The sequence below is a fragment of the Diabrotica virgifera genome, chromosome 9, assembly GCF_917563875.1.
Source record: "Diabrotica virgifera virgifera chromosome 9, PGI_DIABVI_V3a".
Classification (NCBI taxonomy): Eukaryota; Metazoa; Arthropoda; class Insecta; order Coleoptera; family Chrysomelidae; genus Diabrotica; species Diabrotica virgifera.
The window spans coordinates 159,524,067-159,549,945 of NC_065451.1; the positions used below are offsets into that span (position 1 = coordinate 159,524,067).

General features: G+C 32.0%; 1 protein-coding gene across 1 annotated transcript in view; it reads right to left on the reverse strand.

Moving 5' to 3' along the window:
- The window catches only part of LOC126892390 (O-acyltransferase like protein-like), a 112,030-nt gene that overhangs the window by 57,086 nt on the left and 29,065 nt on the right, over nucleotides 1-25,879 (reverse strand). The window contains exons 5-7 of the mRNA XM_050661908.1: nucleotides 18,695-18,888; nucleotides 9,346-9,524; nucleotides 9,112-9,283 (exon numbers count right to left, since the gene is read on the reverse strand). Coding sequence (XP_050517865.1) covers nucleotides 9,112-9,283; nucleotides 9,346-9,524; nucleotides 18,695-18,888 — 545 coding nt within the window. The remainder of the gene's footprint in view (nucleotides 1-9,111; nucleotides 9,284-9,345; nucleotides 9,525-18,694; nucleotides 18,889-25,879) is intronic.

Here is a 25,879-nt window from a genome sequence, read left to right on the forward strand (position 1 = left end):
TTTTTGGGAAAAGTTATTTACCAGCAATTTTATTGCTGGAATCGAATTATAAGATCATATATATTAATAATATAGGTATGCAAAATCCTCAGATAGTGTGCTACTTTTTTATAAACAAAATGGCGCCCGAAAATCGTGTTTTTTTAAATTATTGCTCTAGAACTCCGAAGATTTTAACTTTACAACAAAAACACTCAAATAAAAATTCACCATGATTAAATTCTGCATAGAGACGTGTTCTTCCCGATCTGCTCCGACGAAAATTTTCCTCGGAAAATGCTGGCTTTTCCAACAAAATCTTTAATTTTCAAATAAAGTTTTAGATAAGTAATTATTAACCAATAATTAAATAATTTGGTGACTTAAAAGCCTTCTTGGTTTAGATTATATTTCCAGAAGCTGGTGAAAATTAAACGAATATTTTAGCAACAATTCAATTGTTAATTAATAATTTACGGTCGCAATAATAACCAAAATAATTATGATACACTGATCAAACTTTGAAATCTTATAAAGATGAGATGCCTATTTAACATTTTGTCGACAAAATATAAATTTTTTATTTTTTTGCATAATCTTCAAATGTTAAAAAAAAATAGTTATAAACAAATTAACGTTTCTCAGAAAGTTTTTATTATATTATAATTTAAAAAAATGGCTAAAATGCGCATTTCAAATATCTTGAAAATGAATGCTTTAAAACTTTTTTGCAACCATTTTCAAAAAAGTTATGAAACAGCAAAGTAAACATACGATTACTACGGTGTTAATAATTTTTTTTAATTCTTTCAAAGCGTAGAAGTGAGTTTAAAGTGCAACCTAATTATTTATAAAACAATACCGATTATCAGCTTAATGGTTATATTTTAATTAAAGATTATAATTATATTTTTTTGTAATTTACACGCGCGAAAGTAGAATAATACAGTACCGTAGCTACCCGCCCACATAAACAACTCGCGCGAGTTTAAGCGTGTCAGTCGCTTCGAGTGAACATTTTATCTCCGGCTCTGTATCAAGCCTACTTTCGCGCTAAAAATTACAAAAAAAAAGTATTTTTAATCTTTGAGTAAAATATAACCATTGCACTAATTTTTGACATTCTTTGTGAGTAATTAGATTGTACCATAGACTCACTTTTAAGCTTTGAAACAATTAAAACAAATTATAAACAATGGAGATATCGTATATTTAATTTGCTGTTTCTTAACTTTTTTGCAAATGGTTGGAAAATTTGTTTAAAGCATTCATTTTCAAGACCTTTGAAATACGCATTTTAAGTATTTTTTAAAATTAGAATATAATGAACAATTTCTGAGAAATGTTAATTTGTTTATAACAATTTTTTTTAAATATTTAAAGATTATGCAAAAAAATGAAAAATTTATATTTTGTCGACAAAATATTAAATAGGCATCACACCTTTATAATCTTTCTAAGTTTGATCAATGTCTCATGATTATTTTGGTTGTCACTGCGACTGTAAATTGTTAATTAACAATTGAATTGTTGCTAAAATATTCGTTTCATTTTAACCGGCTTCTGAATTTATAATCTATACCAAGAAAGCTTTTATTTCACCAAGCTATATAATTATTAATAAATAATTACTGGCCCAAAAAATTTATTTGAAAATTCGAGATTTTGTTGGGAAAACCCACGTTTTCCGAGGAAAATTTTCATCGGAGCAAATCGGGAAAAACATGCCTCTATGTAGAATTAAATTGTGGTGAATTTTTATTTGAGTATTTTTGTTGTAAAGTTAAAATCTTCGGAGTTATAGAGCAATAATTGAAAAAAATACGATTTGTCGGCGCCATTTTGTTTATAAAAAAAGTAGCACACTATCTGTGGACTTTGCATACCTATATTAATAATATATAGGATCTTATAATTCGATTAAAGCAATAAAATTGCTGGTAAATAACCTTTGTACTTTACTAATTAGACCAACGTATTATAACTATTTTTTTTCAAAATTTAAAGATTATGCAAAAAAAAGAAAATTTTATATTTTGTCGATAAAATATTAAACAATCATCTCATCTTTATAATCTCTATAAATTTGATCAATGTATCGTGATTATTTTGGTTATTATTGCGATCGTAAATTGTTAATTAACAATTGAATTGTTGCTAAAATATTCGTTTAATTTTCACCAGCTTCTGGAATTACAATCTATACCAAGAAATCTTTGATGTCACTAAGTTATTTAATTATTGATTAATAATTACTAACCTAAAACTTTGTTTGAAAATTATAGTTTTTGTTAGGAAAACCCGCATTTTCCGAGGAAAATTTTCGTCGGAGCAAATCGTGAAAAACATATCTCTATGCAGAATTTAATTGCGGTGAATTTTTATTTGGATGTTTTTGTTGTAAAGTTAAAATCTTCGGAGTTATAGAGCAATAATTGAAAAAAATACGATTTGTCGGCGCCATTTTGTTTATAAAAAAAGTAGCACACTATCTGCGGACTTTGCATACCTATATTATTAATATATAGGATCTTATAATTCGATTCCAGCAATAAAATTGCTGGTAAATAACTTTTCCATGAATTTTGCTAATTAGCCCAGAGTAAAAGGGAACATTGGCGGAGCTTCTCAAAAAAGATGGAACACTACTTCTACGGAACACAAAACGAAATATGGAGAATGACTAGTGTGATCAACTAGCCCGAAAAATCTGGGACATGGCCCGAATTACGTAGTCGTGTCCCGGCGTCCCGGACAAGGCTTCCGGGCCATCCGAATTTTCAACGTTTTGGTAAAATTTTATTTTGAAATTTTGAATACGTTATTTTTTTAAGAATTCACATCAAATTGAATTGGTGGGACGCAAAAAAGTCGACAATTTCTAGAATTTATTACTATTTTTTTTCTTCTACGGCACTACAGCCAAAATTGAGCCTTGGCCTCCTTTATTTTTTGTCTCCACCCTTGTTTGTCTATGGCTGCTCTTCTCCATACATGGACTCCTAAAAGTGCTTGTGTGTCTCTGTTTACTGTGTCTTCCCAGCGCTTTCTTGGCTTTCCAACCGGTGTTTAACCCAGCATTCTAGCGGTCAGTGCTTTTTGTAATACTAGTACCACATCAAAAATTCCCTTTTTGAGAACGATTTCCGGATTGAAAGTCGAAACGTCAAAAACTAAGAAAAATGTAATTATCATCACAACCAATTGTCGTTTAATCCCAACAAAAATATCATTGCCAACATAAAAATGTTAAATACTCAATAAAATGACCCGATTCCATAAAGTTCTATATTTAAAAAAAATAGCCTGATTTTCATTGAAAAGTCCCGGATTTCAGGTATTTTTTTCAGCTTTGTCCCGAGTTCGACTGAATTGAAGTTGGTCACACTAAAAGTGACCAGATTTGATGACAAAGAAAAGAGATGAACGAACTAATAAACACGAAGCACATTAAGAAGGAAACATGGGCAGACTTAGTGATGTAACGAGTGTCATTTTTTGAACATTCGCGAATACGAATGCGAATGCGAATATCTGCTACCGACATTCGCGAATGCGGATGCGAATGCGAATATTCAGTTTTTTTTTAAATAGTACGTTCTTTAACGGTAAAATATTGCAAAACCTCTAAATTTTAAAGAACCGCTTGGATTGATATGGAATTTGGCATACTTCTAGCTAACAGGTCAACGAAAAAAGGGATATTGTGCCGATGTGTGCTTTTGCCTTGGGGGTGACTTTCACCCCCTCTCGAGGGTGAAAAAATATATGTCCAAAATAAGTCAGGAAATCGATAAACTGACTAATTCTAAGCAACTTTTGTTCTATAGAGTTTTTTCGCCAAGTCAATACTTTTCGGGTTGCAAGTGAACTTGTTCATCTTTCAACAAAATAACCACGTTTTTAGACGGTTTTTCGCAAATAACTCAAAAAGTAAGTATTTTATCGAAAAAAATATTCTCAAAAAAATATAGCCTGTGAAAAGTAAAAAAAAATTGTGTATACATTAGGTCTCTATACTTAGCAAAAGCTGAGTTATAGCTAATGAAAAATAGGTTCATATTAGTCAAATTCCAAATTGAATATTTTAAATTAAAATAACCAAAAAATTAAGCTTTTTATTGGGAAAACTCATTTCAACTTTTTTAAAGTACCTCTTTAAAAATAGCTTTTTTTTTGTTTTACAAAAACATTTCTAGCATCAAAAATAAACAAGTTACGCTCAACATAAAGTTGGTCCCTTTTCTTTTGGTAAAAAAATCGGGAAAATCACCCCCTAAAGCATCTCAAATGAACGTAATCGTTACCACTTGACAAGTTTCTTTACTCCTGTATGTATTGTTTATATGATCTGTAAGTTTCATTGGTTTTAAGTGCTTATTTTTGAGAGGGCTCTAGTTAAAAGGGCCTGAAAGATTCAATAATCACACGTGTATTCAAATATAGATACACCAAATCTTAACCAATTTTTGTCTTACAGAAAAACAAAAAATACAAAATATTCAGAAAGGCAAGCCTACTTTTTTTTGTTGTTTCAGATTTTTGGTATCTCTAACAATTTTTAAGTTATTTTGAAAAAATGCATTTTCTCCAAAATTAAAAATTTTTTAAAAATTTTACTTCAAAACCAATTTTTTTTTTTTTTCAAAATGAGCACTTTGAACCGATAAAACTTACAGATCATATAAACACAACATAAGTAAAGTAACTTGTGAAGCGATAATGATTAATATCATTTAAGTTGCTAATTAGGGGTCGATCTTCAAGATTTTTTTTGCCAAAATAAAATGGAGCAACTTTATTTTGAGCGTAACTTGTTTACTTTTGATGCTAGAAATATTTTTATAAAACAAAAATAAAGCTTTTTTAAACACCTTAAAAAAGTTTAAATGAGTTTTCCGCAAAAAGTGCTTCGTTTTTTGGTTATTTCAAGTTAAATAGTCGATTTGGAATTTGACGAATATGAACCTATTTTTCATTAGCTATAACTCTGCTTCTGCTAAGTATAGAGTCCTAATATATACACCATTTTTTTCACTTTTTTACAGGCTATATTTTTGCTAAAAATGATTTTTTCGACAAAATAAAACGTGGACTTTAAGAAGACATTTGACAGGGTCAAATTTAAGGATTTTAGTCATTTATTGTACACAAAAAAGATACCTCTAGAATTAAGATGATCGATAATATCTACCAGAACAACACAATAAAAGTAAAAATAGAATAACCCACTGGCTCATGGAATAAGACGGATTTCCTGAGTCGTCTATTATTGAACCTAATTATGGATGAAGTAATAAAAGAAAGTAAGAACTAAAAAAGAATAGCGAATGGGAGAAAAACAACTCAAAATAATCTGCTACGCAGACGATGCACTAGATACTAATGTCTCAAAGTGAAGATGCTTTACAACGTATTATAGTAATTTAGTATAACCATCAAAAATTTAACATTAGTTTTTAGTTAGTTTTATCAAAAAAAAACAAAATTTATCATTATGCATTTTCGAACAGTAAATAATGAAACAATATGGAGAAATAAAAATATCATAGTCCAAGAGGCAGCGCTGAAAAATTTCTCTGAATTTACTAAAGCTAATTATTTCACAGTTGTTTACGTGACGTCATTTATCTGGTCGTGATGACGTAATCGACTATTTTTTAAATGAGAATAGGTGTCGTGTGCTAGCTTATTTGAAAGGTTATTCAATTCCCTATTCATTAATATAAACATTAACATGATTGTTAATACAGGGTGTCCAAATTTTTGAAGTTATACTTCTTTACGCGCGATATGAGGGTGAATTTTTATATGATAAAACCTATGATCCGGGCGCATGCGCATTATAACTTTGTTCTGATTGGATGTTCAAATGACATGTCAAAAATTATCCAATATGGCAGCTGTAGCACAGCTGTGGTGTGGACGGATGACGGTTTGGTTATGTAATGTATGGTTGTTGAGTGTTAAAATTTGTGGGAAGAGAAACAACAAAGGTTAGTTAATAGTTATACTGCCTTTTTGAAGTTATACTTCTTTAGGCGCGATTTCATTGAGGGTGAAATTTTAGTAATCTGCGCACACAGGCAGTATGGAGTTCGTTACTAAATGTTTTAATTTATGTATTTATCAGTCCAGGAAAGGTGTGGAAAGAATATATTAGTGTTTTTGAATGTATTTTTCTACAAACGTGTTAAAAATGCAATTTATAGCACTCCATAGGAGCGTTAAAAATGCTACTTTAAAGCACCGGTGCTTTAAAAATTTTAAGGAATTGCAGTTAAAAGTGAATTGTCAAATTGTGAAACGTCAAAATATATATATTTCATTTAGTAACATTAATAGATATTAATAATACCTATTTACGAATGTTTCTTCTAAAATTTAGGAATATATTAATTTTATAATACATTTAAGTACCTATGTAGTAATTTTCTTTACAATTTTTACTTACCAATTTGTTTTGTTTATACCTAATATCGCCGTTGTCTAGCAAGTGTCTGCGTAGATTAGCGGTATGTGTATTTAGCTACGGACCCGTTAGTACTTGGTTCGATTCCCACATAAGGAATTTTTTTTGTTTATTATTAATGGTTATTGACATCTTAGACTATTATTATATGGACTTATAAATGATTAAAAATAATTAAAAATAATTAAAATAATTAATCGGGATGTTGCCCAACTATTTACCGGGTTGCAAATTTATAATAATTGCCTATTTCAAAATGCACTTTTGAAATGAATTTTTCTTATACACAAATGCAATTTCAGATTTCTTATTCATTACAATAGTTCACAAAATTTCCTGACATTCTCACGAATCCAATGCACCAAACTGCATTAAAATCCGTCTTACTGCGCCAAACATCGAGAGTAAGGCCTTTTTTTGTGCTTCAACGCCTCGACTAATTCGGCCAGAGATCGAGAGGTCGTGAGTTCGAATCCAGTGCAATCCTATACTTTTTTTTATTTTTTTGAAAGCGGTAAGCACAAAATTATTTTGGTGTTTAAAAAAAAATTAAAAGAAACTGTTTAAAGTATATTTATTTTTAAGAAATCATATAATAGAAGTATAACTTCTTACGTGCGTACAAAGTACACACACATTCTTTTTTTTAATTAAATTAATTGTTTAATTAATAATTCAAAAACTTTTTTTGGACACCCTGTATAAATAATGATCTTAATGTTTATATTACTGTATATAGAATTGAATAATACTCATTCCCACGGGTTGCGCTGTTAGAATCTTTTTTATCATGTTCGATTCAGGGGCCCGGGCTACATGTCCTGCCCACTGCAGGCGGTTTCGCTTAATTATAGTGATAATATCTTTTCCACCAAACGTATGCTTGTAGATATTCTGCAGTTCAAAGTTATATCTACGCCTCCATATTCCGTTCTCACAGACCGCTCCGAATATCTTACGTAGCACCTTTCTTTCAAAAATCGACAGAGTGGATTCATCTGTTTTAGTTAGCGTCCATGCCTCTGATCCATATGTGAGAACGGGGACTATCAATGTTCTATACAGCCTTATACGAGTTTTTTGAGACATACGTTTGTTAGCTAAGTACTTTGATAGACTATGATAACACCTGTTTGCAATTATTATTCGTCTTTTTATTTCCTCTGATGTGTTATTATTGGGGTTAACCGATGTCCCTAGATATATGAACTCTTTAACCGCTTCGAAGTTTTGGTCATTGATGATTAGATCTGCGTCAACATTTCCAGCTCTTGTGTTTGTGTTAGTCGCCATGAATTTTGTTTTATTTCGATTTATATGTAACCCCATTTGTTCTGCTGCTGCTACTAGCTCGGTTAGGATTTCCGCAGTTCTCTTTTCTGGTTCCGCAGCTCTGGTTCTTGTTATAATGTCCACGTCGTCTGCATATGCTAGAATTTGGACAGATCTATTGAATATTGTTCCCCTGCATACGACCCCTATTCTCATTTAAAAAAATAGTGTGTGTGTGTGTGTGTGTGTATGGAAAGATAATGGCATGGAATCAAGTCCATTTGCCACAGAAAGTTGTAAAAGGAATTTTCTTATAGTATAACTACAGAGATGTGGGTTATGCCGTTTTAAATTTGTATTTTATTTTCTTTAATATTTACTAAAAGTTCCAAGGTGTTTTTATTGACAGCTAACAAAATGTGTGTGAGATTTAATGGAAGAAAATATTTCATTTCAATAAGTGTACGAATTAAATCATTGGATTTTTTTAAAAAAATAGTCGATTACATCATCACGCCCAGATGGATGACGTCACCAGTACGATATATATGTCAAAAAATCATAATTAAAAAATCGAACAACTTTTGTATTTTACATTTTTTTCTAATTCTGTAAATAAAGCAGTTTAGAGGGGTGTCAAAATATAGTGAATAACTCTGTACATTTATTGGGGCCGACCGACCGGTTCTGTTCCGTCGTACAGCGGACCGACTATAATAACATTTATTTATTTTCAATTTAGAATGTGTGTACTGATTGTCAGCCCTAGTAAATGGATTTAATTACCTCCGCAGGTAAGCAACTTTGACAAGCTGTCAGTACCACCTGTTCTGCGTTTCGCTTGACCGATCGCAGCATGTTTCTCTACACAATCACAGTAATCAACTGTGAAATATCTAGCTTTAGTAAATTCAGAGAGATTTTTTCGGCGCTGCCTCTCCGTCTATCAGTAAAGAAATGAAAGGCAGAATTTACAAAACAGTCATCAGACCAATATCGAGAACGTCAGACAGCAGAGATAAAACCCCTTCGACCCTTCGAAAAATAGATGGTAAGACACTACGGGACAGTGCTATAAGTGCTATAAGTACATAATATGTACTTATAGCACTGTCCCGTAGTGTCTTACCATCTATTTTTCGAAGGGTCGAAGGGGTTTTATCTCTGCTGTCTGACGTTCTCGATATTGGTCTGATGACTGTTTTGTAAATTCTGCCTTTCATTTCGTTACTGATAGACGGAGAGGCAGCGCCGAGAAATCTCTCTGAATTTACTAAAGCTAGATACATTATGACGGAGATGCAAGTTGGAGAACTTTAAGGAGAGTTATGTCTATAAAATAAGAAGAAGAAGGAAAAGCAAAGCTTTATAGAACTGCTGAATCTTACCATATCCTCTTGGTTATAGTGATTATGAATAAATAACAAAGATGCCCACCAATTTTTTTGACATCGTAAATGTTCTGGGTCTGCGTATTGGTCTTTGACGGGACCATAAAATAAATTGACAACCCACACTGTGCTCCCCCAACCAACCATTATTAACACTGGTGGTAATATTCTAAAAATAATGTGTTTAGAAATTAATTAACCAAAGGTGTCACTAAAATTGTTTATACATACCTCAAATATCTGTTAAAAAAGGTCAGCAAAACTACCTTTAATTTATGTTGTTCGTTTTCTTTGTTCTCCATTACTTGGAAAAAATGGTAGGACATTAAGAATGACGAGAAAAGAAAAAATGTTTGCACTAAAAATACCATTAAATTTCTCAAACCATGTCTGAATGGATTATTTGATATCTAAAATAAAAATAAATTACTTCCAGTAAAACAATAATTCCTTCAGTTTCTTAAGTTTTCTAAATTCGTTTCTTCAATTTCAATTATATTATTTATATTTATCTGCTACCAGAATTTAATTTACGTTACATATGGCCCTTTTTGCAGTCCATTTTGTTTTGAATTTATATCTTCTGATATGCCTAAATATTTGTCTAAACCCTTTTGCCAACTACGAAAGGCCGCGTCTCACCATCAAACAATTTGATCAAACAGTTTGAGCAAACTCCGGAAGTACGTCAAAGTGACGTCACAATTGCAGTTTTTTTGAAATTCTAAAAATCTGTGCTCTCACTATCAGTCTAGTTTGATCAAATTTTTTGTATTGAGTTGCCTAACTTGTTTGTACTTTATTTAAAATTAAAATTTTTCATTATTATCCACAATGAACACTCAGGATGTGACGTCACTAACTGTCACTTTCAGTCTGCTCAAACCAGTTTGATCAAATTATTTGATGGTGGGACGCGGCCTTTACATACTTACTAAACCATTTTGCAGATGAAGGTATTCTAAATGTACTAAGAAGTATATTATTGTGGCTGACCCGTAAGTTTAATACACGAGCGGGACACCCTCAAAAAAGCGCTTAGTTCGAGATACTGACCACGGAGGGGTGAATGGCTAATTTGATTCATACTTTATATTTTCGAGGGTACTGAAAACGAAAATGTAGTTTATTTTTAATTTTATGTGTCGGAACATTGTCAAAATCGCAATTTTAACCTAAAAATAAAAAAAAAATGAAATTACGTTTTTTTGCGTTTACCTCGCTACAACTCTGTTCGGTTTTAATATTTTTTTCTAAAATTTTTACTGTATATAGCTCTTAAATTTCTGAAGACAACGGTACCTGTTTCAAGCTTTTATTGTTATCCTGATAAAGGTTATGAATTTTTCAAAGGAAAAGGTGCGGATTAGTGCATTTCAATGTTTAATCGCAAAAAAAGTTGTGTGAAGTTTAAAATTTAGCTTCTAGATCACGTTTATGTTAAAGTAAAGAGTACAAAAAAATTTTCTGGTAAGTTTTAGATCAAAATGTTTTATAGAAAAAAAATAGTGCAACTTGTAATGTCGACATTAGAAATCCCCAATATACCGCTTATTTTTCGAGATACTGACCATGGGTGGAGAATGGCTAATTTTGGTCTTAGATTATGTTTTTGAGCGTGATGAAAATGAAAATGAAATTTATTTTAAATTTTAGGTGGGGAAATATTGTCAAAATTGCAACTGTACCGTAAAAATAAAAAAAATTAAATCACGTTTTTTTGCATTTAGCTCGCTACAACTCCGGTCCGTTTTAATATTTTTTTCTAAAGTTTGTACACTGTAATCACTTTTATATCGCTCAATTTTTTGAAGACAATGGTTTCTGCTTTAAGTTTTTAGTCTTATTCTAGTAAAAGTTATGAATCTTTTAATGTACACGGTGCAGATTCGTGAATTGCAAAGTTTAATCGCAAAATTTGACTGACAAAATTTGAGATAGAGATTTTAAATCAAATTCAAAAATAAAACATGAGTACAAAGAAGTTTTCTGGAAAGTTTTGGATCAAAATGTTTTATAGAAAAGAAATGGTGCAACGTTTAACATTTACATTATAAATCCCCAAAATAACGCTAATTTTTCGAGATAGTGGTCACTGGTGGTGAATGGCTAATTTTGGTCTTACTTTATGTTTTTGATGGTGCTGAAAACGAAAATCAAGTTTATTTTGAATTTTAGGTAGGAGAAAATTGTCAAAATCGCAATTTTGCCCTGAAAATAAAAAAAGTTAAACCACGTTTTTCTTAAAATTAAAAGTTGGACCATATTTTTTTATAACACATCTAGGCCTAAAACTCCCCATAAAACTTCTTTGAACTCTATGGTTTAACATAAACGTAATCAAATAGATAAATTTTAAATTTTATCCCCAAAATAACGCTAATTTTTCGAGATACTGGTCACTGGTGGTGAATGGCTAATTTTGGTCTTACTTTATGTTTTTGATGGTGCTGAAAACGAAAATCAAGTTTATTTTGAATTTTAGGTAGGAGAAAATTGTCACAATCGCAATTTTGCCCTAAAAATAAAAAAAAAGTTAAACCACGTTTTTCTTAAAATTAAAAGTTGGACCATATTTTTTTTATAACACATCTAGGCCTAAAACTCCCCATAAAACTTCTTTGAACTCTATGGTTTAACATAAACGTAATCAAATAGATAAATTTTAAATTTTGTCACTTAATTTTTGCGATTTAACTCTGCAATTCACGAATCTGCACCTTTTATTTTTTAAATCCATAACTTTTGTAAAAAAAAAAGACTGAAAGACTACAGTTACTTTCATAGTCTTCACAAAGGTAAGAAATATATGCCGTAGAAATTTTAGAAAAAAATATTAAAATGGAACAGAGTTGTAGCGAGTTAAACGTAAAAATTCGTGACTTCACTTTTTTTTTCATTTTTAGGTTAAAATTGCGATTTTGACAATGTTCCGTCACAAAAAATTTAAAATAAACCTCTTTTTCTTTGTCAGCACCATCAAACACATAAAATAAGACCAAAATTAGCCATTCACCTCCCATGGTCAGTATCTCGAAAAACAAGCATTATTTTGGGGATGTCTAACGTCTATATTAAAAGTTGCGCCATTTTTTCTCTATTAAACATTTGTAACTAAAACTCTCCAGAAAACTTCTTTGTACTCTATGTTTTAACATAAACGTGATTAATAAGATCAATTTTAAATTTTCCCTCTTAACTTTTGCGATTAAACTTTGCAAGTCACGAATCTGCACCTAGTACTTTAAAAAATTCATAACTTTTACTAGAATAAAACTAAAATCTTAAAACAGACACAAGGTGAGCAACATATAGTGTACAAACCTTGGACAAAAATATTAAAATCGACCAGAGTTGTAGCGAGTTCAACGCAAAAAAAGTGATTTTACTTTTTTTGCGATTTTGACAATATTCCCCCACCTAAAATTTAAAATAAATTTCATTTTCGTTTTCAGCAACGTCAAAAACATAATCTAAGACCAAAATTAGCCATTCTCCACCCATTGTCAGTATCTCGAAAAATAAGCGTTATATTGGGGATTTCAATTTCGACATTAAAAGTTGCACTATTTTTTTTTTCTATAAATCATTTTGATCAAAAACTTACCAGAAAACTTCTTTGTACTCTCTATTTTAACACACACGTAATTAAAAGGCTAAATTTTAAATTTCGTCACTCAACTTTTGCGATTAAACTTTGCAATGCACAAATCCGCACCTTTTCCTTTGAAAAATTCATAACCTTTAACAGAATAAGAATTAATGCTTAAAGCAGGTACCGTTCTCTTCATAAATTACAGAGTAAAATTTTATATATGTTTTATATAAAATTAAATAAAATTATACTGTAAAAATTGCAGAAAAAATATTAAAATTGAATGTAGACTCAAATGTAGTCTGAGCAGATGCACAGAACGCGTTCCGCCTCTCGGCTCGTCATCAAACCGACAGAATCTGAACTTTGCCTGAATACCAGCATTGATCTTCCATTATGAGATTCGTTTTAATCAACTCCCATTCATCTCTTCCTGGAAAGAGGAGGGTAAAGAGCCTTTCGAAATTTAGGTTGCATCGCATCTGGTATAATACCCATTTCCAGCTATGGTTGATTTTTATTTATCTCTCCAGATTTGATCCCGGTATCCTTTTGTTCTAACTCCTGATATATTATTCACCTTCTCTATGCTCCTACCTTTGCCTCCTTCTAAATTCATATATTTAGTGGAGGGAAGTCAAGTATGTCCTTCACGGGAAAATGCTTGTCATTGAAGCTTATTAAGCTTCTTTTCGATGGACTTTTAATATATATGTGTTCTATTTAGACCACCATATTAACACGTCATGAGTAATCATAGGTCCAACTAAATTCATATATGTATAACCAATACATATTTGGGTTTCATACCCCATTTTACCACATATCCTTCGGCATGTTGTCCAAAAGGAGAACTTTGCTTTGTTGATTATTGTTTTCAAATGGGCGTTCCTTCTAAGCTGCTAAACTAGTATTACACCTAGATGTCTGACCTCTAGGCCACTAGGATTGACAGAGATTTTTTCCCTCTTGCATCAGATTGTAAGAATATTTAATGTTCTTTGGAGTGTGCTGGATAGAACGATACCATATTTTCTTCTTACCATAATCATCCGCATAAAGAAGCACTTCTCCCTCCTGTACGTCAAGGAGCAATATCAAGTCAGCCTCTAAGAGTAACCATAGGATAGGAGAAAGTACTCCCCTTGTGCACATTTCGCTGTTTTGGCGAAAACCTTCTCTCCTTGCAGATCTATTCGGATGAGCCTATTTTTCAGCATTGCTTTGGTTCAATTGCACATGGTAGCAGATATCCCTTTTGATGCAACTGCATCATAAAAAGAATTTGGTAATGCATTATTAACTGACTGATTTTCTGAACGATTTTCGTCCAGTGGTCTTTTTGGATAAAACACAATTTGGCTTCAGAAATGGACTGGGAACCCGGGACGCACTCTTTGCAATAAATGTAATATTGCAGAAATGCCGAGATCAAAGCAAAGATGTCTTTGCTGTATTTATTGACTATGAAAAGGCCTTTGATCGAGTACAACCTCACAAATTAATTAAAATATTAAAAGATGAAGGAGTTGATAGTCAAGATGTACGAATCATAGAAAAAATATACTGGCCTCAAACAGCGACAGCTTGCATAAATGGAAAATTAACAGAAATATGCAAAAAACAAAGAGGTGTCAGACAGGCTTGTATACTGTCCCCACTGTTATTCAATTTATATTCAGATAGAATATTTAAGGAAGCGCTGCATAATTTGGAATGGGGTGTGAAAGATAATGGAATTCTGATAAATACGATCAGATATGCAGACGATACAGTTATTTTAAGTGATGATATAAATGGATTACAACACCTTTTAAATGCCATTGACACAGTGGTAAAAGAGTTTGGCCTAAACATAAGCTGTTCAAAAACAAAATACGTAGTATTTAGCCGTTTTGCCCTTCAAGATTCACGATAATATGTTGATGGTCATATAATTCAAAGAGTACCCAGTTTTAAATATCTTGGTTGCCATATTACTGAACAACTAGATCCAGATAAAGAGATAAAATGTAGAATGGAGATAGCCCGCTCAACCTTTTTAAACATGGGGTCATTCTTTTGTGATGATAACTTGCAACTTCAACTTCGAAAGCGCATGATTAAATGTTACATTTGGTCAATCCTCTTGTATGGTGTGGAAGCATGGACATTAAAAATATCTACCATTAATCGTTTTAAGGCCTTAGAAATGTTGCTGCGCAGACATACATTGAAAATACCATGGACGGCTATGCTGACAAATGTGGCAGTCCTTAAGAGAGCAAATGCTGCCAGCGAGCTGCTTGATAACATCAAATATAAATAGAAAGATGGCCTATTGTGGACACGTAGTAAGGGAAGACCGATATAATATTCTTTAACTTATTATGATGGGTAAAATCGAAGGACGCAGAGGAATTGGTACAAAGCAGGCCTCTTAGTTGAAGAATATCAGGGAGTGGACAGGAATAAAGAAAGCAGAACAACTATTTAGAATAGCTAGAGACAGAGACAGTTTCGTTATGTTAATCACCAACGTCAAGGGGACTTGATAGAACACGTTAAGAAGAAGGTCTTTTTGTTGATTTTTCTTCTTAATATGCATGCTCGTTACCATTGAGAGGATATTCCTCAATGCCTTCCTTCATATGTCTATCAAGAATTTTTTCTATTGCCTTCAACAGAAATTATGTAAGACTGTCATCTTACTTGTCAACCTATTTTGTGTACCTACACTACCTTTATAGTTGTTCAAGGCTTTGGTATAACACTTACAGCCTTTCACCAGTTTGGTCTTCTATTACCTATATGAAAAATGTTTAGAGAATGTATTAAAGGTCATAGAAAATAACCAAAGGAAAATAGACCCGAGAATTACAAGAAAGTGATGTTAAATTTCTTGCACTTTAGAGCAGGGGTCGGCAACCTTTTTCGGACGGTGGGCCATTTTCAAAATATTTTTTTTATGCGGGCCGCACATTCAAATGTAACTCAAATCGTGCTTTTGTATCATATTATTATATGAGTATAAATATTATTAGAAATAAATATAGAAAAAAAATTTTTATTGACATGCTATATAATAAAATAATAACAATAATGTCAGAGAACAAAAAAAGTGCAAATCTTAAAACAGAAAAGAAGAGCATAGAATTCCAATTACATATTATAAATATGTAAATATAAAATATATCAAAATTAAGAAAAATAGTTTATTATGTTTCATTTTATTCATTCATTAACATTCAAAACGCTTTTTGCTTTTTTTGACTATTTGGTAATTCATTTAAGTCCAATAATTGTGCTTGAGACACTGAGATCATCAACAAATTTTGTAAATTTTTAACTGTCAATGTCATTCTATATTTTGATTTAAGAAATTTGAAAATGTTTGTTCGCATAATAGGTCTGGTATGAAAAAAAAGTTGAATAATAGCAAGCTGAAAATTTGTTAATAGCTTAAGGGTGTCTAGTCGGACAAACTTTGATGTATGGGAATACTGGAACAGGGGAAGTTTTAATTGTGGAACAGGCTAAAAATTTGGAACGGTCAGACCACGAAAACGGCACATGTATTTTGTCCGACAGAACAGACTTAAACTTTCCGAACAGAGATTAAACTCTCATGCAAAAATCAGACTGATATGTATCACCAAATGGGAGTTTTAATGAGTGGAACATGTAGAATATGTCAAATGACAGGAATTATGACAGGTGATAAATAGCAGTCTGATTTTTGCATGCGAGTTTAATCTCTGTTCGGAGAGTTTGTCTGTTCTGTCGGACAAAATAAATGTGCCGTTTTCGTGGTCTGATCGTTCCAAATTTTAAACTGTTCCACAATTAAAACTGCCCCTGTTACAGTGTTCCCCTAAATCAAAGTTTATCCGACTAGACACTCTTAAGTTATTAACAAATTTTCAGCTTGCTATTAGTCAACTTTTTTTTCATACGCGGGATCCAGACCTATTATAGTTTTATAGCATGTGTTTATTAAATATTTATAATAAATATATGCTAGAAAATGCAAATAATTGATTTTGTAAAATTTCTTAAATTTGAAAATTTGTTTTCTGTCAAATTTTAATAACGTGCAATTATATTCTTTAAAATTATTTTTATATACATTGTTAGATTGCAACTCAATTAAACGGTCTTGGACTCACACTTAAAAAAATTTATTACCTGCCTCATGAGATTGTTTTTCTTCAGTTATTCATGTCGAGTCGGACAACTTTTCTATTTCGGGAGAGGGGCGTTTCGTAAATATAGAGGTTTCTAAACATTCTGGTGCGTCCGACAACTGGAGTACCCTTAAAAATTTATCGGACAATATTACCCGTTACTTCTAAACATTTTTATCGAACAATCCTGCAGAAATAAACTGTGAGAATATAACTTTTATGACTCTTTATAATGCGTGGGGCGCCTATGGAGTCATAAACGATGATGTTTTTTGCAAGATTGTTTGATAAAAATACTTACAATTTATTGGTAATATTCTCCAACAAATTTTTAAGGGTAAGTATGTACTTCAGTTGTCGGACGCACCGAATTTTAGAAACCTTTATATTTTTTATGAAACGCCCGCCTCCGAAAATTTTCCGTATTAGAAAAGTTGTCCGACTCGACACGAATAACTGAATAAAAAAAATGAGGGGGGTAATAATTTTTTTAAGTGTGGTCTAAGGTCAATAACTTGTTGTAAATTGTCTAGTGCTTTTAAAATATCAAATTTTAAATGATTTTCAAATACAGTCCATTTATTTTGCATAAAAATCTTGAAAACGACAAATCAACAAACTTAGAGCCACAAACTCTAAGTTTGTTGATTTTTCCTAAAATTATATTGGTGCTTTGGCGGGCCGCGCAAAAACTTGAAAAGGGCCGCATGCGGCCCGCGGGCCGCTGGTTGCCGACCCCTGCTTTAGAGGATGTCAAAAGAATCTTATTTAAATTTAGTACAATTGCTTGTACCTGCAATTAATAAGAAAAATACTCCAATGCGAGAATGTGTTCGGCCGGAAGAAAGTATTTTAATAACCCTCAGGTAAGGAAATAACATTTATTTAATTTTTTTAAATGAAAATAATTTAAAAAGACTAAGTTACCAATCCAATGGCATATAAAACAACATAGTGCTATTTTACATCCCACCAGACTGAAAACAATGGGAACCATCTCTGGTTACACCTCCGAGGCTTCTACAATTTTCAAGCCATAACGGATGCTGAGACTAAGGAAGATGAGGCAATTTTACAATATATAATTCACGTTCCATCTGCTCAGCGCGGTAAAGTTCCAACGAGAATGATTCCCTTCGTACTCCAATCAGAGTAAACATGTAAATCAAAAATGAATAACCATTTTCAATTTCGTTGCAAAGCGAAAGTACAGCCGCATCATATTCTAGTCCAATCGGAGAGTGCAGCAAGCACCTCTACCGGTTTCGAAACTTATTAATCTCTCATCAGGAGGCACATATGCTGCTCTCTCTGATCCAACCAAAACAAACCCCGGCGTGTAGCGGCAACTGCTAGCAAAAGACTAAGTTTTCAATCCAATGGCATATAAAACAACAATGCTATTCTACATTCCACCAGACTGAAAACAATGGGAACCATCTTTGGTTATACCTCAGAGGCTTCTACAGGTGGGATGTAGAATAGCATTATATTGTTTTATATGCCATTTGATTGAAAACTTAGTCTTTTGCTAGCAGTTGCCGCTAGGGCATCTATGCTATTTCGTTCGTTGCAAACCGTTTTGATTGGATCAGAGAGAGCACCATATGTCCCTCCTGATGAGAAATTAATAAGTTTCGAAACCGGTAGAGGTGCTTGCTGCACTCTCTGATTGGACTAGAATATGACGCGGCTGTACTTTCGCTTTGCAACGCAATTGAAAATGGTTATTCATTTTTGATTTACATGTTTACCCTGATTGCTCTGATAAAATGGAATTCAGTAGCTGATCAAGAAACAAATGATAAAAGATACTTACATTTTCAATATACTCAGTATTCATTACGTATCCTCCAATAAAACTGGAAAACGTGTGGCAAAATATTATTAGCAACATATTGTAAAACCTGATGCCTTGGATACATTTTAATTTTTGGAAATCTTCGTTGTCCTTAACTGCTCTGAATTTTTGGTAGTTTTTGATAATTGAAAATGGGAGGAAATATTTTTCACCTAAAAATGTTACAAAACGGATTGCATTTTTTTCTCATTTTTAATATTGCAAAACTTATTCTGATACTATTTTTATAGATTGAATTTCCAAATTATTTCGATCTCATAAGCAAAAGTCAATAATTGAAGGGCTTAATGTGAAACAATGACAAGCCTCAAAAAGGTTAAAGTGAGATATTTGACTTTGAATGTTAAAAATAATATTAAAAATCCAGTAACAACTTTTATTGTTTTAGTTTAGATATTTCGATGCCCTATGTGACTATAGTTGACAATAATATTAATCAAATTACTTGAAACTCGAGAAAAAACAGCCTTTATTTAAAAAAATGTGGCTTGTTACATTATTCCATTAACAATAAAATTTATTATTTAATACCCAAATTTTAGATATACAGCAGGTCCGGACTGGGCCGCCGGTGCGCCTTTTACTTTTGTTTATATATATATCCATTAAGAAATTTAACGCTGACATTTTTTTTTAATTTTACACAAAGATTTATTGAAACAAAGATCAATTGAGCATAATGTGTTTGCAAAATTCAACTCGTATCAGGTATCAGATAATCAAAGTCTAGCACATATAGGTCGAAAATGGCTTCCAGGGTTTTGTGTTAATACCTTAGATGCGACGCGCGGCGCCCTCGAAGATTTCGGGCGCCTTTCGCCTCACTACATTATACATACAGGATTGTTGCGCCCCGAATCATACATAACGAAGCCAGTGGATACAATAAAATACAATTCGTGTCAAGTATCAGATAATCAAATGCCAGCACACATAGCTCGAAAAAAGCACTCTGGGTATTATGTTTAATAGCTTAGATACGACGCGGGGTACCCTCGAAGACCTTTGGGCGCTTTTCGTAGGTATCAATATCCGCCGTTTCTTATAATATAAGAGTGTTACATCCCACAATTTGCTTAAAATATACAGGTGCAGTTTTCTGCATACATAGCTGCATAAATGGTATCCAGAGTTTTGTGTTAATAGCTTATATGCGACGCGCGGCGTCCTCGAATACCTTCGGGCGCCTTTCGCCTGACTACATTATACAATTCCTAGTAGTAAATATAGAGAAATAACCTAGTTTCACACTTTCGTAACATACGTCAAGTAAAACTTTGTAATTTTATTTGTATCTCGACATCTTATACATATAATATGTTTAAGCATTTTTTGGTAATGTCGAGCATGACTTGTCGACAAGAACCACCAAAGAAAAAAATGAGGTAACGATTTTAAAATAGATCGAGAAGGAAGAGACAAAGAAAATGCAGCAGAGTCTATTATAAAAATAACTAATTTTCGGCCTAAGAAAAGTACGGAAACTAGTATTCCAATACCTGACAATAGTGACAAATAATGATAATTTTAGTCACTGCCAGCCTGTTCTAAGTGAGAAATTCTTAGAGGAGAGGATTATAGTGCTTTTTTTCGAAAAAATTTATTTTGTTTTGTTTATTATTTAGTGTACAAGAAATACATTTAGTCCTCCATAGTTAACAATTGTCACTTCGTATGAGGTTTTTGCTATTATTTTTCAAAATGTTGAATTTAGATTTTAAATAATAATAGAAAATTAATGATTACATTTTGGATTTAAGTAATATATACTTTAGAGAAGAGTATTAATCATCATATTTTCAAAAATTTGTCTGGAGTTTCCAGAGAGTACCAAAGAGTTAAAGTTAAAGACTTGCAGTAAAAGGGATATCTTCTGGGAAATTGAAGCTATATTTTTGTCAAACTGGAAAATGAAGTAAAAACCACTTCTATGTAAAAGGTATATTTACTAAAAATTTTTTAGAATCCCAATGGATTCAATAAAATGAGTTCATCAGAACGTTTTCAAACCTATCGGTCCATCATCAGTGAATTTGAATACTTGCAAAATAGCCCCAGAACCAAACAATGGTTGTGATTATAAATAGATCTACATTATGTTAAAATAAATTTAAAATGGCTAAACGCCGATGTTCAGGGATTAAACCTCTGGGAACATGGTGAAACTCTATCCGAGGAGACCCAATCAACCATCTTCGGTCAACGATGACTACTAAGTGCTACTAAGACTTAGTAGTCATCGTTGACCGAAGATGGTTGATTGGGTCCTCGGGTAGAGTTTCACCATGTTCCCAGAGGTTTAATCCCTGAACATCGGCGTTTAGCCATTTTAAATTTATTTTAACATAATGTAGATCTATTTATAATCACAACCATTGTTTGGTTCTGGGGCTATTTTGCAAGTATTCAAATTCACTGATGATTGACCGATAGGTTTGAAAACGTTCTGATGAACTCATTTTATTGAATCCATTGGGATTCTAAAATGTTTTAGTAAATATACCTTGTACATAGAAGTGGTTTTTACTTCATTTTCCAGTTTGTTTAACTACAAGGTATACAACCAACCCAGGGAACTACCCCTTTTTAGTCTATATTTTTGTAGCATCTTAATAAGTTTATTCCAAAGTAAACTTAATATAACTTAAAGAAATTCACAAGCAATAATTTACTGTACATAGGTACATTAGAATTTCAACAAAGTTTGATGTAAAAAGTTTAGGAGGGGGGGGGTGTTCGGCGCCTTTTTTTCAGTAATTAGGTTGGCGCCTTTTTTTCAGTAATTAGATTGGCGCCTTTTTTAAAATTTAGGTTGGAGCCTTTTTTAAAATTTTGGTTGGCGCCTTTTTGATGAGCCAGTCCGGCCCTGATATACAGAGTGGAAGGCACTTATGGAATAAAATTATTTCTGTCCTTGTTTCAAAAAATTTTAAAAAAATGCTGAAATCCGTTGATTTTTAAATGAAAATTTGCACTTTTTAAACTTAAATTTAAATGTACAGAGTGATCCTTGCAAGACTTACAGAGTCCATAAGCTTTATTTTTAATAGAACGCCCTGTATATTCTTATATTTTTAAAAGCTGCTCAACAACCTGATTTCAACAAACTATATCATGTAGGGTGTATTATATATAATACAGGGTGAAATTTTCAAATTAAAGAGTATGGAAACCCCTTATGGAATAAAATTGTTTGTCTTTATTTTAAAAAATTATAAAAAATACTGGGACATGTCAACTTTTAAATTCGAATGGGCGCTTTACAGACATAAATTAAAATATATAGAGTGATTCACGCAAGTACAGCATAGTCCATAATCTTTAGTTTTAATGGATCACCTTATATATTTTTATATTTTTAGAATCTGCTAAACAACATCATATCAAAAAAGTGTATGCCCATTATGTAGGACCTATTATGAATAATACAAGGTGAAATTTTAAAATTATGTGTAATTTTCGGCAAGATAGTAAATACCTAGGTACATAAAATTTTAAAATTAATAGAGGAAAGTGGCCAATTATGGAATACCATTTTGTTTTGGGGATATAATTTAATACCTTTATAGAAATGAAAACAATTTATTGTTATGACACATCAGTCATACATTTTTATGTAGTAATTAAAAGCCTTCTATTAAATATCTTAATTAACAAAAAAAAATCGAACAAAAAACAAAATCCCAAATGAGTAGCCAAATATGTAATAGGTACCCATATATGGAATATAGGCATAAACCAACATATCAATAACAAAATAGACATAAACACCTGAGATCAAATAAATTTAAATAAGAAAATTGTGAAAAATGAAAGAAGTAGCTTAATTCACATGCAGACATCACAGATACATGTATGAAACTCTGGACCAGCACAATCATACTGAGCCCACTTACACTTAATCCACTATTCCATAATTTGGCACCCACGACTGTCCATATTTGGATTTGTACGTTAGTTCAAACTAGTATCAACATTGTTTCAAGTCGTAATGTTTTAATTACAGAAGGTCATAAAATATCAAAATAAAGGTACTATTGATACACGCAATAATATAACAAATCTGTATTCATGCATAATAACCAATAATACTCATTGGATATATTTACCTTTGAAATTTTCTGCAAGACGATAAAACAAAACGCGCCTATCAGACACGTATCGTTCGCGCATCTGACACAGAGGTGTGAATACGATAATAAAGATAGCGACTGAAATAGAGGATGGTCTTGTAGTGCGGTTCCAACTTATATTTTTGGAGAAATCAAGGAATTCCATATTAGGTCACTATTCCATATTTGGTTACTTTCCTCTAATTTATAATGCTTTAAATAATGCTATATATTTTAAATTAGCTAAATAAAGGCATTAATTTTTTAAACTAAGTATTAAATCGCTTTGGTTTTGTATTTAATGTCTTAAAAAAAATGTATAAATAATTTCACAATTTCACCTTGTATTATTCATAATGGACCCTACATAATACACTTTTTTATAATGAGGTTGTGTAGCAGATTCTAAATATATAAAAATGTACAGGGTGATCCATTAAAACTAAAGATCATGGACTATACTGTACTTGCGTGAATCACCCCGTATATTTAAATTTACATTTGTAAAGTGCGTATTTGAATTTAAAAGTTGACGTGTCTCAGTATTGTTTATAATTTTTTAAACTAAGGAAACAATTTTATTCCGTCAGTGGTTTCCATACTTGTTAATTTCAAAATTTAACCCTGTATTATTCATAATATACCCTACATAATATAGTTCGTTGAAATCAAGTTGTTAAGCAGCTTTTAAAAATATAAGAATATACAGGGTGTTCCATTAAAAATAAATTATATGGACTCTGCTAATCTTGTAAGGATCACCCTGTATATTTAAATTTATGTTTAAAAAGTGCATATTTTCATTTAAAAATCAACGGGTCTAAACGTTTTTTATAATTTTTTGATACAAGGACCGAAATAATTTTATTCCGTAAGTGCCTTCCACACTGTATGTAGATGTAGATTCAGAATTTTCTATTATTTACTGAGTTCGGTGTGGTTTCAACCCTAATGGTCAGGAATTACCAATTGGCGGACCGCGGTTCGCATCCGGACCGTGGGCTAGTTTTTTGCGGACCGCCATTAGATTCAGAATATACCTAGTGTTTGGCAATTTTGAACAAAAATGTCATTTTTCTCTCTGATAATTTAATTTTGTAAAGAGTTTTTCCCCTTTGTTATTCGTATTACTATAATCATTAATTTTGAATTTAAGTAAACTGTAATATAAAATTGTCACGTTCGTTTTTTTATATTCATTTCCTCTCTACTGTACGTTAAGTGGGAGAACTTTTCAGCTGTGAATTTATTTGAAATAATTTTCAGATTTAATAAGTTTGCAACAAACAGCTTGCATTGAAACTAACGTAGAAAAGATAACATATTAATTACCATTTTGTACTATGATTATTTATTTTAAATTCCTCAGTTTCCTTTCTACAAAACTGAAGATGTCTAAAAACTTCATTAGCATTCAAAATATAAATTCCTAACTTTTAAAATATTCTCAGTAACAACAATTTACAATACTGCTATGTTCAAAATATACCGATAATAACATCAAAACAATACACGATGAATTTATATTTTTTATATTTACTGTACCAGGAAAGCTTTAATTCTACCTACAGTGACCAAAAAACAATTAGATAGATATTATTTTCATTTTCATATTAGTCCATGTGTGAGGTCTCTTTCTCGTACGAAAAATATTTCTGACTTGATTTCTTTGCGGATTCCTTTTCAAAGATGTCCCCTTTAAACAAATCAGAACGGTGCCGGACGAAACAATTTTTTAAACAAATTCAAAATTACCTCTTTGCCTCGAAAAATGTATTTTTATGTTTCTTGAATGATTTTAAACAACAAAAGGGCCAGAAAATGCGAAAATACACATTTTCGATGCTTGAAAACTATCAAGTTTCGATAAAATTGCTACCCCCACTCCTCAGCTAACGCACAGGATGGGGTAACAAGGGGTGTGACCGGCCAGCTATTACCTTGTCAGGCAGCGGGATGGGTCGTGGGCCTTAAGACGACCTCAAGAAAACCATAAAGTACGGGCGCCAGTCGATTCCTCGACGGTACAACCCCTAGGCAACAGTGATCTTCCTTCTGAATCGACAAGAAGAAGAATATACCTAAATGATCATAAGCTATAAACGTCACGCTATTAAACACAAGTACATCAAAATAAATAAAACAACAATATACCACAATAATTAAATATATTATTACCTAATGAGCAAGTTACGGCTATTTAAAATTAAAACTTAAAAAGAAAACTTATATAAATTGAATAAAATATAACTAAACACCCTTTTTTACAAGCATAACGTTTTACAAACGATTACCTGTATACCTGCCGATGTTATGATACTTTTTACATAGAAATGTGAGATAGTCAGGTCTATCGTTTTTGTAGTCGACTACAACAGATATTTACGCGGCAAAAAATTCAGAATGGCTTGCTCATGATATTTAGCTTGTTATATTGAAATAAATGTTTTACTGTATTTTTCCACAAATCAAAAAAAACGTTAAAGACTTACCTCCCAGGTCAATAAGCAATATAAATTAAAATAGTTATTTACACTTCTCCAATAATTGTCCCCAACTAAGGTCATTACGCTCCCACGGGACTCCTAAAAATCCTATAGAAATAACTGAATAAGTTACTAATTAACCCGTTCCACTGGAAAGGTCCATCTACGCCGCATGGTTCATCCAGAACCTTAATGGAACCACATGCAAGCGAATCCGGGAAACTAGATACCATTCACAAAAACTCCAATACGGTACTACAGCAAAATATGTTTGCAAAAATCTCTCATCAGAGATAAAAGTATACGGGAAATCTGTTTTCCCCCAAAATAAAAACCTCAAAATAATACCGCAATTCAGATTATCTCGAGGTTTTTCTATAATTAGTCTCTTTTGATCCAAAAAAATTGAAGACGGGTTTGGTCCAACCACATTCGCCACCCTTCTAGATATGCTACGGCCTTTAAAACCACCAACTGGTGAAGAGAACACCTCTTTTCCGAGCGCCGTACACAAAATAAAAGACCATACTTTCCACTTTCCACTT